A 15,775-nucleotide genomic window follows, 5' to 3' on the forward strand; every position below is an offset into this window, starting at 1 on the left:
CAATAGCAGCCCCTCTCTAAACTTAACCACTTTCAGAGCAGTGTTGGATTGCACCTACCTATTTGCTGGCCTTGGATTGGATTTTAATTGTTTCTTATATTCATTTATCCATCTAACAAAGATTGAATGCCTACAACTCAGTCATATTATTTAAGAATCAGACTGAAACAATATATGCACTCCTACTCTTTGGGAGTTAACATTCTAGTAGGCTTTTGTGTGTGTGTGTGTGTGTGTGTGTGTGTGTGTGTGTGTGTGCATGTGATGCTGGGGATTGAACCCAGGGCTCATGCATGCTAGGTGAGAACTCTACCACTGAGCCACATCTTCAGCCAACATTCTAGTAGAACTGATGGACAATAAATATGTTAGTAGTGATTAGAGTTATGGAGAAATATAAAGCAATGTTAGCTGGATGGGGTGGTAGACACCTATAATCTCAACTACTTAAGAAGCTGAGGCAAGAGGATCACAAACTTAGCAAGACCCTGTATTAAATCAAAAGGACAGCAAAAAATAGAAAAATACCTATGTTAAACTAGTTCCAGTTAAAACAAGCAGACTACAGAGTAAGGATTATCTTTATTTGGATTGCAAAGTATAAATATGAACCATGTTTGGAACTACAGGTTGTAACAGTTCAGAAATGGCACCAGAAACTTCCAGAAGGGACCATACAGCATACCTTTGTAGTTTTGGTGAGATAGGTGGGGTTACCCAAAAGCCTTCCCCACCACCAACCTTCTCTGTAGTAACTGGTAGGTAATCAATTACCAAGAAAAATCAACTCCAACGTTCCCTGTTCCTCCTCAGTCTTTTTCTTTGCTAATACTTTCTCTATATTGTCCTCTGCTGCACTGACTCCTGCATGGAGTAGCACCAGAAGAATGGCAGGAGTAAGAGAAATGTCTTGACACAAGGGAGTGGGTCCCCGCTCTGTAGGTCCAGGGCTGGGGACGAGGGTACAGGAAAGCTGTAGGCATGGATGCTCCATCTCTTCTGAGATGTGGCAGGGAGAGAACACAGGGAAACACTGTTTTCTGTTACACGTTGACATCAGCACCTTGGGCTTGCAAAAACACAAACGGTAGACAAAGTTGCCTAGGCAAGACTGTAGTCCAACTCATAGAGTGGCTCTGACCGAGTTAACCCCTACATCCCAACCATACAGAACATCCCTGGGGCACAGTGAAACTGGGAGATCTTCAGAAATGTGGACAGACAATAAATTACTACAGATGGGTCACAGAACCATCTCATATTTGCTTCAGGAGTGTGGCATTGAGCCAGATGGTGGGGATGCAAGAAAGAGGGTCAGAACATGGCCAAAGTAACAGTCTAGGCACTTGAAATATTATTGTTAGGTTGTTAAAAACTAAATAAATTAACATACATAGAACAAAATAAATATATAATTTAAAAGGCATTTTACAAACAAACAATAACAAAAAAAAAAATAGTTGTTATCTTTTCATCTGGGCAGAAGTCCCAAAATTCAGAGTTCTCGGGCTTGTGGCATTTCACAGTTAGCTCATCAAATCCAGCGCTGGAGGGTCCAAATAGCAGATCCCTTGGTGGCTATTTGAGTACATGGCTTCTCAATCTTCATTGCTTTCTTCCAGTCCACAAAACTTTCCTTCTTCCTCTCCTTCTTCCTTTTTCAGTCAAAGATCCTGGAGCATATGGAATTTAACTGGCATTTTAATCCAGAATAAGTGTCTAAACAAACTGATGGGGGAAGTGGATTTGGTGGAAGGGAATCAGAAGGGCCTGAAGTTTCCTTGCTTTTGCTTTTCTTTTGATCACTTTTACTTTCTTCTGATCCAGATCCCACTGGATATATTCTGTTTGGCACTTGAAGGCTCTGGTATTTTGGCAAAGCAATGATGCGAGGCCCGATAGAGATAGCAACTGGGGACAAAGAAGTCTTCATGGCTAGTTGGGAAGTCCTTTCCCTCTGCAGAGTTTGCAGAGAACTTGTGTCTTCTCAGAGGGAGCCATCCCCCACAGATTCCTAAAAGATAAGGCAAAAACATTTAAAGCCAGCTCCAATCTAAAGAGGTCTCAGGAGTCTCCTGGGTTCAGTCTTAAGAAGTGCAGCAGATCATCTAGGAAGGGAAGGAAGAGAGGTGCCAAGGGTGGGAGAAACTGTTTTTTCTCAGGTATCTTTCTTGGGTATGTCTCTAATAACTTTCATCCTAACTGGTGATGACTCACCAACAGTCTTTTTGAAAACAATTCTGAAATGGGACCCTGATTCTACATTAGGCTGTCCCCCAACCCCTAGTCAAGAGAAGTCAACACTCATTGAAATGGACCCAAGACCCATGCATGCCTTAATTCCTTGATGCTGCCAGGGAACAAAGGATGAACCATTACCTTAAGCACAGGTCTCACTCAGTGGGAATTAGTCATGCCCAACTTCACTTTCTCTTCATTTTCTACATCATAACCTCCTCTCCTGTGGTACCTGAGGAAGAGAAGCAAGCTTTGTGAGCAAGCTTTGCCTGCTATGGACAAAGAGCAGGTCCTTCCAAACAACTCTGCCACGGAGGCTCCTTCCATTATTTAGAAAAGCCCAAAGGGTGTGGCAGCCCCACACAACTCTGGTCAAAGCCCAGCTGTCCTGAGGATGCCTGTCTTTAACAGCAGGCTACATTTTACAAAGAGTTTTCACCTCACTTGTTTGAACCTCATAACAGCCTTATAGGCAGGTAGACAGTGTACAACCACTAAAAGACTACAATTCTCAGAAAGACAGGTAACATTCCAAGTCTCACTATGGATAAGTCGCACTGCTTGAAAACAGGCAGAGTGTGCGTGGCAGGTCTCCCCCAACCTACAACATATCTGGATTGGTGTTTTGGCCCAAGGTCCAGGTACCTCAGAATTGCAAGGACAGACTAATAGTCCCACCTGTACCCTTACTACCAAACCACATACCAATGTCATCAAAGAACAGAGATAAGACAAAGAAACACGTGAAGAAGTAGCTCTATGGGTGAGTTACCAGGCCACAGAGGTAGGAAACAAACTCCTTTGAGGTATAGAACCTGCCATGGCCTGGTAAGTGTTACCCTGGTCTGGGCACTGGCTTTATATCAAGCCTGAGACAAGAGATTTTTTGGAGAACCTGCACCCAGGAACTATCCCAGGATCTGTGAGCATAAGAACAGGGTTCATGTGATCATCAGTTAGAAGGTCCAATAAGAGGAAGAGGAGGAGTGATTTACAGAAACAGGGCCCCCCATCACTCACCTAAACATGAGAAGTCCCACAATGACAAGCAGACAGACAGACGACAGCACCACGGCCACCACAGCCAGAATAGTAGTGTGATCATATGTATACAAGCGATTCTCCACCGGGAGGCTCAGCCCATGGCACCGTTCTCCATGGTAGCCTGGGTGACAGCTGGTTTAGGAAAGAACAAGCAGATGGGGTTAGTGATTTGTCTCCTCTCTCTTTTCTCTCCATCCCTGCAATGGCCTAACTACCTAAGCCAAACCCCATTCCTCACACCCTTAGCCTGTCAATCCTTGCCCATGAGCTCTGACCTTTTCTTTTTTAATATTTTTTTTAGTTGTAATTGGACGCAATACCTTTATTTTATTTATTTATTTTTATGTGGTGCTGAGGATCGAACCCAGGGCCTCACACATGCTAGGCGAGTGCTCTACCACTGAGCCACAACCCCAGCCCATCTGCCCTTTTTCTATACTGCTCCTTTAGTAGAATATTCTGGAAAATCTCCTCTGAATGTTTCATAGCATTTCCCCCATATGGCACCTTATCTTTACCAATCCCTCTGGTTCTCTAACCTAGAGTCCTGCTCCAGGCAGGAAGAAGTGAGGATTTGAAGTTCTCAGTTTAGATGTATTCCACGTGTGGCAGATTTATTACATGTATGCTCAGGCCACTTAGGAGGACTTGGGGACAAGGGCTCATGGGCTGAGTTGAGGGGATTCAGTATCACTCCCTCAGTGAGGCCCCTCAACATTCTGACCCAGAAATAAACCCAGCCTTGCCCATCAATGCTTCCAGCATACAGTCCCTCCCCACCACTGCCCAGCCTATTAATAGGCCTATTCCTTTGCCAAGAGTCATTTTTCTCCCTTTCTTCATTTAACTCCCAGCTCCCCCTGGGTGCAGGGCACAACCTAGGAGCCTTTGGCCTCTGAATGCTAGGCTTTCAGGCCTCCTCCATCACAGGACAAAGCAAACAAACCAAGATAACATCTTCCTGCCCAGCTGCTCTGCCAGAGCATAAAAGAATGTCAGAAACAATTCCTTGGCTCTACTCACTCAAGAAATAAATCATGTGGCAACTGCCTCTTATAACACAAAGCATTTCCTTGAAGCTTTTAGGAAGACTTGGAAGTGCTCAGAGTTAACGAAGCACATTCACATCCCTTCCTTTATCTGAACACCCCAGAGGTCCTTTGATGTAGGTGGGAGCCCCACTCTACAGAAAGGTTTAGTGGCTTTCCAAGCTCACAATAGGATAGAAGCATGGATGTGAATTGTCTGAGCTCAGCATGCCGTCCACTCATACCCCACAGTTGCCCACCTGCTAGTCAGGGGGTGCAATGGCACTAACAGCCCAGGGACATTAAGCCACTAGCTGCTGAAGGAAGCACTGAGAAGCTGGAGGCCCCCTCTTCTAAGCTGTACCTTCTCTGGGAAAGAAGGAGTGTATTTGGTGCTTCAGAGTGAGGAAGCCCTTCTTCCTGCTGACAAGTCACCAGGGAAGATTCAAGAAGCAGATCTGAGGCAAAGAGGAGCCACAGAGGGCCTCAGATGAAGAAGCATAAATGTCTCATCACCCCAAACCAGGAACTCTGTGTCTTCTTGCTGCTTTCTGCCCTGAGTATCACTGTCTCTGGCGGTGGCAGAGGGGTCAGGCTGGGTTGTGCTACATCCCTGACCCTGCCTTCCTGTCCTTCCCTGCTCTCTGCCCTAGCTCCTCCTGGATGCTCTAAGGAACCACCTCACTGTAGGGAAAATGTAGATCAGGGCAACCATCCACACAGAACAGTACACAGTGGCTTGCCTGGCTTCTCCATGCCTCTATCCCATTAGCCTAGCTAGGAAAAAACAAAAACAGAAACAAAAAAAAAAAAAAAAAACTCAATGACCCCCAAACTACCAAGACATGGAAAAAGTTTCCAAGGATGTCCTTGGAAAATCACCTGTATGCAGGAATTAGTAGGCAGAGAGGTTAAGTGATTTGCCAAATCTCACAACTAGGAAACATAGAGCCAAGTCAAAAATCACTCTTAGCAAATCCCAAACTCATGATTCTCTTCATTTTGCGGGGCAGGGCGGGGGAGGATTGAACCCCTCCAAAAAATGTGCTGAGGACAGAACCCAGGGGCACTTTTCCACTGAACTTCTTTCCCAGTCCTTTTAATTTATTTTTAATTTTGAGAAAGAGTCTCACTAAGTTGCAAAGGCTGGCCTGGAACCTGACATCCTCTTGCCTCAGCTTCAGCTGGGATTATAGGTGTGCACCACCACACCTGATTGATTGTTTCCACTCTGAACAATGCAAGTAATCCTAAGGAAATAGATATCTGAAAAGTCCCTGGTCTGACCCTGCTCCTGTTATTATTATTTTTTTTATTCATAGCTTTAATAATAAATAGTAAACTATTAAAGCCTTACTATATGAGACCTCATGTGTGCTAGATACTCTATTACTGAGCCATATCCCCAGCCCTCATGTAATTTTAAAACCACCTCTGTGAAATGAGAGTTACTCTCCCTATGTTAAAGATGAAGGAACTGAGGCATAACTTCTATTAAATAACTATTAAATAGTGAACGGATTCAATCCAGCAGTCTAGATGACCATAGAGATTATATTCTGTTGGGGGTGAGTACTGAACTTGAGTCTGTTTTGTACTTCCAGTCCATCATCCAAACCCCACAGGTAGTTACTCAGATGATAGAAATAAAGCTTGGCCTCAGAGTCCCGCAATTCAGTTACATAATCCTTCCACCTCCACCCTGAGTCAAAAGGATAATAATGTAAACATCCTAATATTACCCACCTCCCCCTCCCTTTGCAGCCAACTACTAGGAATCTACTAGGGAAGGAGGGGGTTGAGTACATTCCAAGCATCCTAGGGTGGGGGCAAGATCGAATGTCCTACCCAGAACCTGTGCCCATGAAAATAGAACATGTTTCTCCTCCCCATGTCTGTGACCCATTTCAGAACCTGCATTACAGCAAAATCAAGAATGGTCTAGTGTCAGAGACATCATTCACATTGGATTTCTCTACCTGAAGAGGTAGAAGGGACACCTTTTGATGGAGGAGACTTAGAATACGTGAGTTCCAGACTAGTTCTGCTACCATTTCTAGACAGGTGATCTTGATAAAGTCACACTACCTTTCCAAGCTTTGAATAATAAATACCCACCTCACTAGAACATTGTGAAAAAAATAAAAGGAAATAATATGGGTAAGAACACTTAATAAAAAGCCAGGCCCCAAATATGTGTGCGTTATTACAAAATTGGACTGTAGAGGATACTGCCCATATCTGGTAGAATGGGGCACCCGAGTCAGACACAGCCAAGAGAAGGGGGTTCACCATTCCTCCATTCCTTGGCAGCATCTGGGCCAAGATGTGTGTGTGTGGATAAGCAAAGGCCCCAGGCCTACCTCTCTTCCAGCTCAGAGTCCTCCCTAGTCCAACCATTCCCAGATTTCCTCCAGCCACAGGAAACTCTGCAGCCAATTTCTGGGTCAGCAGCCAGTCAGGAGCCCCAGGAAACTACTCTTTGAGGGCAACTTTTGGCTGGTGACACAGAAGGGTTTTCCTGTTCGTGGTGGCTGCAGAGGGCTGGTTTAGGAAGCCAACTAGCCTGCAGCTCACCATGGCAGCCTGGACACACCCTGGATGGTGGTTCCTGGGTCTGGAGCTGAGGAGAAGCCACAAATGTAAATGCGCAATGTTGCATTGCCCCAAACCATAAAGTCTGTGTCTTCTTACTGCGTCCTGCTATCCTGAGTACCAAGGGATGAAGACAAGAGGCAGCCACACTGGACACAGAATCCACCCCATGAAAATCTGCCCAGGAAACTAACGTAAAGTCTTCAAGTCAAATTACTATGCTCTTACTCTTAGCAAAAGCCTAAGAGTCCTCTAAGACAACAGCTGCCCTCTATAAAACCCTGCTCAAACTCTGCCAGGACAAAGGTAGTAGAAAAGAAGGATGAAAGCCAACACCCAGTGCAGCCTGGGGGCATGAAAAGCATGCTGTACTAGGAATGAGGCACCTGAGACCCTGTCCTGTTTCCATCCAGTTTTTTAACTATTGCTCTCATGCAAATGACTTCGGACTTACTGGCTACAGTTTCCTCATTTTTCAAGTTGATAACAAGTCCTGCCTTCCCTGCAGAGAGCTTTTGAAAATCCAGGAAGACCACATCTCCCTGTCCCCTAGGATAGTGCCTGGTACCAAGTAGGTGCTCAACACACCTGTTAGGCTTAACTCATAGGTAATTACTGAAGATCTGGGATAAAGGAAAGATGGCGTCATTATGACTGTCATCACTATCCCTAAGCCAAAGGGAAGTTGGCCCTGGGCACACTTACCAGTTTTCTGAGCTTAGGTGGTCAGTTGAGCTCTACTCTCCAGGGAAGCAGTCTTATAAGAATTCTCAGCTGAGCTTCTATCTAAGCTCCACATCTATCCATCAAAAAGCCCTGGACCAATTTGGCCCAAACAGATTCCTGGCCTCAATGTATCTTGTCTTCCTTAGAAGCACCATCTCCACCCTGTGCCAATGATGCTGTTTTACAAATTTAAGAAACATTTCTGTCTGTCCTGAGACAATGGGAAGGATAATATGGTGACTCTCTATGCCACTCTTAAACACTCCTCCCCAATAAAAGCTCCTTATAAGGATGTTATAGGAAAGGACACAGTGACTGTGGACATGGTGGGAAATGATGGGTCTGTATGTTAACTGCCAAATATGGGGCAGCTCTGCTATATGTGATCAGATAGGTCAAGGAAGCTTTTAAAAGTTAAGGGATCAATTACAGGTAGAAGAGACAACAGGTAGTCAGCCTTCTTGACAGAATGGGAGAAGACATACATACAATAGTGTTCTGGCCTGTTCAGCATCTCCCGGTCATAAGACCCCCAGAGTCTGCCTCTTCATGGGCAAAAGAGTAGATATTTGCAGCCTAACATAGGGTGCAGGCCTCAGGCACAGTGGCAACATTATGCCTGCCAGAGAGCGTGGTAGTGTTGTCATCCTGAGGGGTTGCCAAAACAGTGACTTGCTGGGTTTGGTTTCAGAGAGCCTAAGGAACTCATGGCCTCTCCACCCACATGCCTGCCCAAGGAAGGGATGATGCTGCCAGACTAGAGGCTGGATGCCTGCTGGGTTGGGTTCCATTTCCTGTTAATCCTGCACAAAGGAAGAGTTCTCCCACCACTGTGGCCTAAGGTCAATACTTTCCATGTCCCCTACCTCCTGTTCCTTACTGGTGTGAGAAAGAAGGGAGGAGGAGCTTCAACTCTCCCATGATGACTCCTCTCTGTATTGTCCTGCCACATTTGCTCATTCACGTGCACACTAACCTGAGACACAGCATGTGACCAAATGCACCTCATACCTGCCTGCAGGAGCCCCACTCCACCCAGGAACCTGCTCTGCCGTGTTTCCTACTGGCTTCTCACTTCTAGAGTAGGGCATGAGGCAGGATTGAAGAACCTGCTTCCAGGTGCCAGTTCTCTTAGCCACATGCTCATTTCTGGGCAAGCAGGAAATGTCCCCAAGGATTCAAGAGCGTCACAAAACCACACCACAGGAAATTGCATCCTCTTTGGTAGTGGTGGGGGGGTGACTTCCGCTGACTAAAAATATTTCCCTTCCTCCCAACTTCCGCCCAGAGGTTGAAAAGAAACTGTGTGAAATTATGAATTCAAGGAACAGTGACAACGAGAAACAGCCACGTGGCTGACAGGATTCTACCCAGTGAAGGGACACTTACATGCATGATGGAGCCCGAAGTTCCTTTAAATATTTGCATTCTCCATGTATGCAGAAGTCCTTGTACTTCCGAAGACACGGGTCTCTCTTCTTCCCTAACCCCTTGCCTTTCTTCTTTTTTTTCCCATGCTCCTCTTTGCTTGGTGTGGCCAGAGCTTGTGGCTTGGAGGAGAAAGCAACTGTAGGAGAAAGGCACCCTATTAAGCCTTTGATTCTTCCAGGGAAGATCAGAACAGCACCACATTTGGAAGGAATATATTCTCTTTGATCCCATCTGGAGTCAGAGGCCTGGGAAGGACTCTGGGCTCAGTGCCTCCCAAGGGCTGAAGGAAGACTGGGTAGAACCACCAGAAAGAGGGAACCTCAGGACAAAGTAGAGGGTACAGTATATTCCAAGGAATGCTGATCCTCTAGTAACTGCAGTTCACTGGGCGATACTACCAACTTCACCCACACCACTGTCCACCTTCCACTCCCATCTTTGACTTCCTGACACCTATTTCACACTCTTTGGCCTTCAATCAGCTTCACTTCCTTATTGCTACACTCTATGACCCACTCGCAGGAAGAGAGCATCACAGAAAAAAAAATTGCTTTTGAATACTTTAATGCTTTGGGGGTGGGAGGTCCTAATAAGAAAAATGTATATGTCTTCAGGTAACCCCCTTTGGAGTTCCTAATAGTATGAGACAAACATGAGCTCAGAATAGATCTTGGTTTGAGAACAGCAAACAAGTCATCCCTGGTAAAGGGCCTTGCTTTGAGCAAAACATGTACCCTTTTGAATGTTCTTTATAACTTACCCACTTTCCCAAAGATCTATTTACATTTATTCCCAAATGTCCTGTCTATAGTGCTATGGGATGGTGGGTACAATGTGTACAAGGGGTGGAGAGATGAAAAGTAAGAAATTATCCAGAAGGGACTGGAACAATGACAACTCCCCCCTTCTTTCCAGGCTTTGAGGACTAGGGGAAAAATGACCTCACCCAGACATTCAGCTAGAATTGGCCATGGGCTACTCCCAAAACTAGCCCAGGGGTCTGATGCCAGCTTCTTTCTGACCCCTTTTCCCAGTAGGAAAAAGGTGTCTACTGTCCATAGCTATAGTCTGTGTCTGGCAGAAAGGTAGGCATAATACATTAAACTGCACACCTAAAATCCTCAATCTGGAAGTGACTTCAGTGAATATCATAGCTTTTCATTTTTAAGATGAAACCTTGAGGGCTGGGGATGTGGCTCAAGCGGTAGCACGCTCGCCTGGCATGCGTGCGGCCCGGGTTTGATCCTCAGCACCACATACAAACAAAGATGTTGTGTCCGCCGAAAACTAAAAAATAAATATTAAAAAAATTCTCTCTCTCTCCCCCTCTCTCTCTCACTCTTTTTTTTTTTTTAAAGAGAGAGTGAGAGAGAGAGAGGGACAGAGAGAGAGAGAGAATTTTTAACATTTATTTATTTTTCTTAGTTCTCGGCGGACACAACATCTTCGTTTTTTGAATGTGGTGCTGAGGATCGAACCCGGGCCGCACGCACACTAGGCGAGCGCACTACCGCTTGAGCCACATCCCCAGCCCCTCTCACTCTCTCTTAAAAAAAAAAAAAAAAAAAAAAAGATGAAACCTTGAGATCTCAAACAGCAGTGACTTGCCCAAGATCATGCAGGATTGGGATTAGAATTGTGATCTCTGGTCCAGTCCCAGGGCCATTCAGAACTCAGAAGATGAGGCAGGTGGTCAGAGGAACCCAGTGACCAGGTCTGTAGGGAAAGCAAGTCAGGAGGGCCATGTCAATCAGAAAGGAGAGGGAGAGAATGGCAGGGTGACAGCCAGGCTCCTGCTAAGGACAGGGAGCAGTGAGTCAGGTCTGCAGAGGTATGAGGAGCAGCCATGTGGGTGGGAGGTGAGTCACAGCCCAGCCCAGCCCTGCCCAGCCTAAGACAGCCAGGAGAATCCAGGCTGATCAGGCAATGGGTGACCCCAGAATGTCAGTGAGAGAGGATGAAGTGTGGGAGCCCAGGCTCAGCTTTGGAGCAGACTCCCAATTTATAAAAAGGATAGAATTTCCCAAGGGAAACTCTGGGTGAGGAAGGAGAAGAACAACTAACTGGTAGGTGGGGCTACATCAGGTGGGTATCCCTTTCAACCAAATATAGTCATTCTGGGGCCACAGGGCTTAGTCCTTGCTCCACCCCCACGAATCTCTGCAGGTGGCCAGGGACAGGGAAGCCAGTAGGCTCTGGACTCTGCCCTATGCCTGTGTTCAGCTCAGTACACATGCTGGTTGGAGGGATTCATGTGGTCCTTCCCCTTTTGGAGTCTACTCAAGAATTCAAGGTGGTTAGGAAATCTCCAAGGTTTGATAGCATTCATAGTTACCCAGCATTTCAATATAGCCTCCTAAGACCCCAGGGCTCACCATTCATAACCTTCCCCAAAGGTGTTGGCCTCACCTAGAGAGGCAAAGAGTACTCCATTCCCCTGTTTCCTCAACCTGGAGACAGGTGGGTGTGGGAGAGTAATACTGCAAACTTGATATTTGATATGTGCCTAGATATCTCCACATTTGTGTTCTCTCTCTCTCTCTCTCTCTCTCTCTCTTTTTACCATTGAGCTACATCTCCAGTCCTTTTTATGTTTTTGAGACAGGGTCTCTCTAAATAAATGAGGCTGACCTCTAACTTGTGATTTTCTGGCCTCAGCCTCCTGAGTGGTGGGGATTATAGGCATGGCCCATAACACCTGGCTGTTGTCTCTATTTTACACACAATAGTTACCAGATGTGGGAAGGAGGATTTGTGCCCTTTTTCACATGGGAACTCTGGGGAAAGCATCTCAAGAATGCCTTTTTCCTACCACTCAACTTATCTCAGAGGACAACCTGCCTGTTCAATTAGCCCCAAAGTATCCAGAAGGGCAGCAACCCAGACAGGTGAGATCCAAAGTAAGAAATGACAGACAGCAAGACCTATATTCCAGGACCACCAATCCCCTCTCAGGCCATCAGCTTTTCCTTGGGGTCCTCCATGAATAACCCTCAACCCACAGGAATACTCAACAGCATGAATCTCAGAACCTCTTATTCTTCAACTGCCCACGGGGGTCCAAGGTTGGGCGGCCCTCACACCCACCTTTGAAAAGGTCCAGATCTGTCTCTTCCAAGTCCAGGACTTCTCCGGCCCGATCGCCTCCCGTGGGTAGCAGCTGCTCCGTAGATCCAGTGGGAGGGTCCGGGTTGCTGGTTCCAGCCGCCAGCCCTCTCCGAAGCCGCTCCAGGCTTTCGCCAGTCACTAACGCCGAGAACACTGCGAGCGAGGGGCGAGGCCGCATCAGACCCCCACCTAGACCCCGAGCCACCATGCATCGATATCGACGCCCGCCCGCTAGGGCGCACGGGCCCCACCAAGTGGCCCGCTTCGGGGGCGCTGCAGCGACCTTCCCCTGTGCCCCCAGCACAGCGTCCCCATCCCCCCGATCTCCGGGGGCGTTAGCAGTCTTCTTACCTGCAGCCAGAAAGATCTTCAGCACTACCGACGGCAGCAGCTTCATGGTCCCGAACCCGGTGGGGACGGCAAGGCGGCAATCACTTTGGAGGCGGCGGCCACCGGGCACCGGTACCGGAGCCAGGCGGCGGAGCGCAGGAGATTCCCCCGGGCACCGTGTGCTGCCCGCCTCTGGTGCAAGCCTAGCTGGGACCCGCGCACAGCACGCAGCCGCTGAGCCACTGTCTGCTCACAGTCAGTCCGCTGTCGGCTTGAGCCCTTGCACCTCTGTCAGGCCGACGAGCCGCGTGCTGCGTGCAGCTCCCGGGGCAGACTGAGCGCTCCCAGCGCGCGGCCGGGAATAAGGCTCCCGGAGGCGCCGGAGCTCCGCCCCGCCCGGCGCCGCCCCCTCCCTCTCCCCTCCCGCGCCGGGAAGCGCGCCCAGCTGGAGGCGCCGGCAGAGCGGCCCCCGACCCTGTGGGCCCGGCGGGGAAGGGGGCGGGGGGACCCGGCGGCTCTCACATTTTTTGGGACCAGGCCAGGGCAACCGGGGCCTGTGGGTAGGGCTGCTGACCGGCAGGTGGCGGGGACCGGTTCCTACCTTTCCTCATCCTCCTGGCGCTCTTCAGCCTTGTGACTGTTGAATTGAGAGCTGTCTGGGCCTGGTTCTTTGGGTCTTCCCTGCCCCTATCAGAGGTCTCCACTTGTATCACCTTCTGCGTTTCAGAAGCCCACTTTTTTTGGGAGGGGCAAATAGAAAATAACAATTCATTCATCATTTAAAAATTAGGTATATGAATGCCCGCAGGTCTCATGAGCCAAGGGGCCACCTAGTTAAAGTTGCAGGCACTTGGTGTCAATCCAGTAAAAGCAAAGGAAGTTAGTCTTCCAGACGCTGCTCATCCCCACCCCTGCTTCCCCCCAGCTTTTCCCCCAGGGGATAGTCTAGTTTAGGATTTTTGAATTTTGGATTATAATTCCCAGGCTTCTGGAATCAGAGAGAGACAGATTACAAAACAAAACCTTATACTTTTCCTTGCCTTTTCCTTCCCCCAAAACAACAACAAAAACGAGCCTCCTTCTCATAGCACCCAGCTGGCTAACCTAGACTGCTATGTTCAACAGGTGCCAAGAGATTGATGTTTCTCTTCTAACCCATGTATTTTTACAGGGGTCTTGTGGAGTCAATGTCTTGACCCAAAGAAATGACTCTCTCAGTAGGCATTTCAGCTCCCAGAGACGTGCTGGGAAGGGAGTTGGTTGACACAGGGCTGGGTTGGCATTCAGAGCCCTTAAATTGTGCCAGATAGAGCACTTGCCTGATTGAGCGAGTGTAGGGATAAAAACAGGCCTTCTATTTATACACCGTCTACCCCACTCTCCTTCCCCACCCCCACCTTTTCAGGGGTCAGTCTGGCTCTATCCTCTTAACTTGCCCCAACAACCCTCTCCAGGCCTAGGTTTTCATAGTACACTGGAATCATTACAGACTTGGGTTTGAATCTTGCCTATGCTATTTACTGTATGACCTTGGACAAGATACCTACCTGACTGAGCCTCAGTTTCCACATCTCTTGAATGGGAATAATATCAATAATAGTACAGCCTATTTGTGGAGAGCCTTTTGAGGATCCAATAAGGGAACACATATAAAGCAGTTAGTACAGTGCCAGGTAAATTATAAGCTCTCAATAAATAGAAACTATTATTATTATTGTTATTGTTATCACTAAGCATTCAACTTTGACAACACTATTTCTTCAGTGGTCATTTTCTCTCCCTTCCCAGGCCCCTTGCTGGTTCCTAGGACAGCTCTGAGGCTTCAAGTTATAGTTGAACAGGTTTTAGGTGGAAGCTCACCTATCACCTATTTGGCCAAGAGCCACTGTGGGATTATTCCTTTGGATGATCAGTACGAGCCTAGGACCTCAGCAGATGGTGACCGCCCAGGCCACACCTTCATCTTCCCTCAGTAGCTGCCTGACCACCTGCTTCCCCCAAACAGAGCCACCTAGGGGTCAGGGCTCTCCCCAGGGGAGGGTGGAGGGAAACACTTCCTGACACATAGCCAAATCACCCCTTTCCCCCCCACCCGCTGTTCACACCCTGCTCTCCTGTCCCAGCCTGCCTCTCCCTTGGCATGCTCTGTCCTTCCGCCTTCTCACCCCCACATCAGATTCAGCCTCGTTCCTGGGGCAACTCCAAGTTTTCAACACACCTGGAAGCCTCACACCAGCTAGGTTTGTGTGTCAGCCAGATTTTATAGGAAGCGCCTGGAAAAAAAGATGAAATGACTGAATTGAATTTGGGGTAGTCACTTCCCTTCCTCAGAATCTTAGATGTTTACACACACACACACAAATCATCACAATTCATGCTGGGCAACTTCATTAACTCATTCTACAATCACTGAACACTTTCCAGGAACTGGAAACACAGCAGGAAATAAAACTGCTGAGAACCTGCTTTCATGGAGCTTACATTCTATAGGCAACAAGCAACTCATTAAGTAAACAAACAAGGAAAAATATATTCTGTAGTGATTAGTGCTAAGATGAAAGTTAAAGTGATGTGTGTGCTATGGTGTGATGTGTTCCAGTGCCCAGGATGACTTCTTAGATTTGATGATGGATTAGCAAAGCCTTCTCTGAGCTGGGGACATGAAGCTGAGGTCTGAATAAGAAGGAACCAGACTTGTATCTTCCGTGACAAAAGCACTCCAAGCTGTGCAAATTGCACATAGACTCTGAGGTGGAAACAATCGTGGAGAGTTCAAGAAACAGCAAGAAGGGCAGAAAGGGAGGGATAGGAGATGACATTGGAACAGAGGCTAGGACGGAGAATAGAAGATGTTAGATACCAAGGTAGACACTGGGTTTTATTGCCCAAATTAGATGTCAATGGAAAAGCACAGTTATGCAAGATTCTTCTAAACCTTCTTTCTTTCTGCCAAGGTCTACCCCATCCACTATGGTCTTAAAGTGCCAAAGACACAATCCTAAGGAAGCAGAGTTCAAATTAATAATTCTGCCTCTTTTGACTGTCTTATGAGCAGGAGCCAGCTGAGTGTTGGAGACTGACTGCTCCTTGGCCACCAGTGAGTCAAAGAGGACAAATCTAGAGCAGAACCCCTGGCATCCTGTTTCCCAGCCCCTCCTAGGTTCCCAGGCTTTGGAAAAGCAGGCTCCCCGGGATTCTGACTGCAGCTGAATCACTGCCAGGCCACAGAGTCCTGGATCTGGAGAAAGCTCTCACAAGCCAGTGCAGAGGACCTG

General features: G+C 47.5%; 1 protein-coding gene across 1 annotated transcript; it reads right to left on the minus strand.

The window, feature by feature from the left end:
* Positions 1–563: 563 nt before the first annotated feature.
* Positions 564–12,874, minus strand: Hbegf (heparin binding EGF like growth factor). Its single transcript, XM_026384390.2, has 6 exons — positions 12,522–12,874; positions 12,150–12,323; positions 9,021–9,198; positions 3,259–3,414; positions 2,380–2,470; positions 564–2,014 (listed from the first exon to the last, which is right to left on the minus strand). Exons 1-5 carry the CDS (start codon positions 12,565–12,567, stop codon positions 2,398–2,400), a joined length of 627 nt encoding a protein of 208 aa, XP_026240175.1. The 5' UTR covers positions 12,568–12,874; the 3' UTR covers positions 564–2,014; positions 2,380–2,397.
* Positions 12,875–15,775: the final 2,901 nt, after the last annotated feature.

Source organism: Urocitellus parryii, chromosome 1 (assembly GCF_045843805.1).
Source record: "Urocitellus parryii isolate mUroPar1 chromosome 1, mUroPar1.hap1, whole genome shotgun sequence".
NCBI classification, from domain to species: domain Eukaryota; kingdom Metazoa; phylum Chordata; class Mammalia; order Rodentia; family Sciuridae; genus Urocitellus; species Urocitellus parryii.

Bases quoted from the DNA above. Each gene is read 5' to 3' on its own strand.
- Hbegf (XM_026384390.2), bottom strand. From the start codon at position 12,567: ATGAAGCTGCTGCCGTCGGTAGTGCTGAAGATCTTTCTGGCTGCAG. The intron at 9,199-12,149 runs GTGGGTGTGAGG...TTTCTCCTACAG, and splicing joins AGATCTGGACCTTTTCAAAG to TTGCTTTCTCCTCCAAGCCA. The intron at 3,415-9,020 runs GTAAGTGTCCCT...TTCCTAAACCAG, and splicing joins CTTCGGGCTCCATCATGCAT to CTGTCACCCAGGCTACCATG.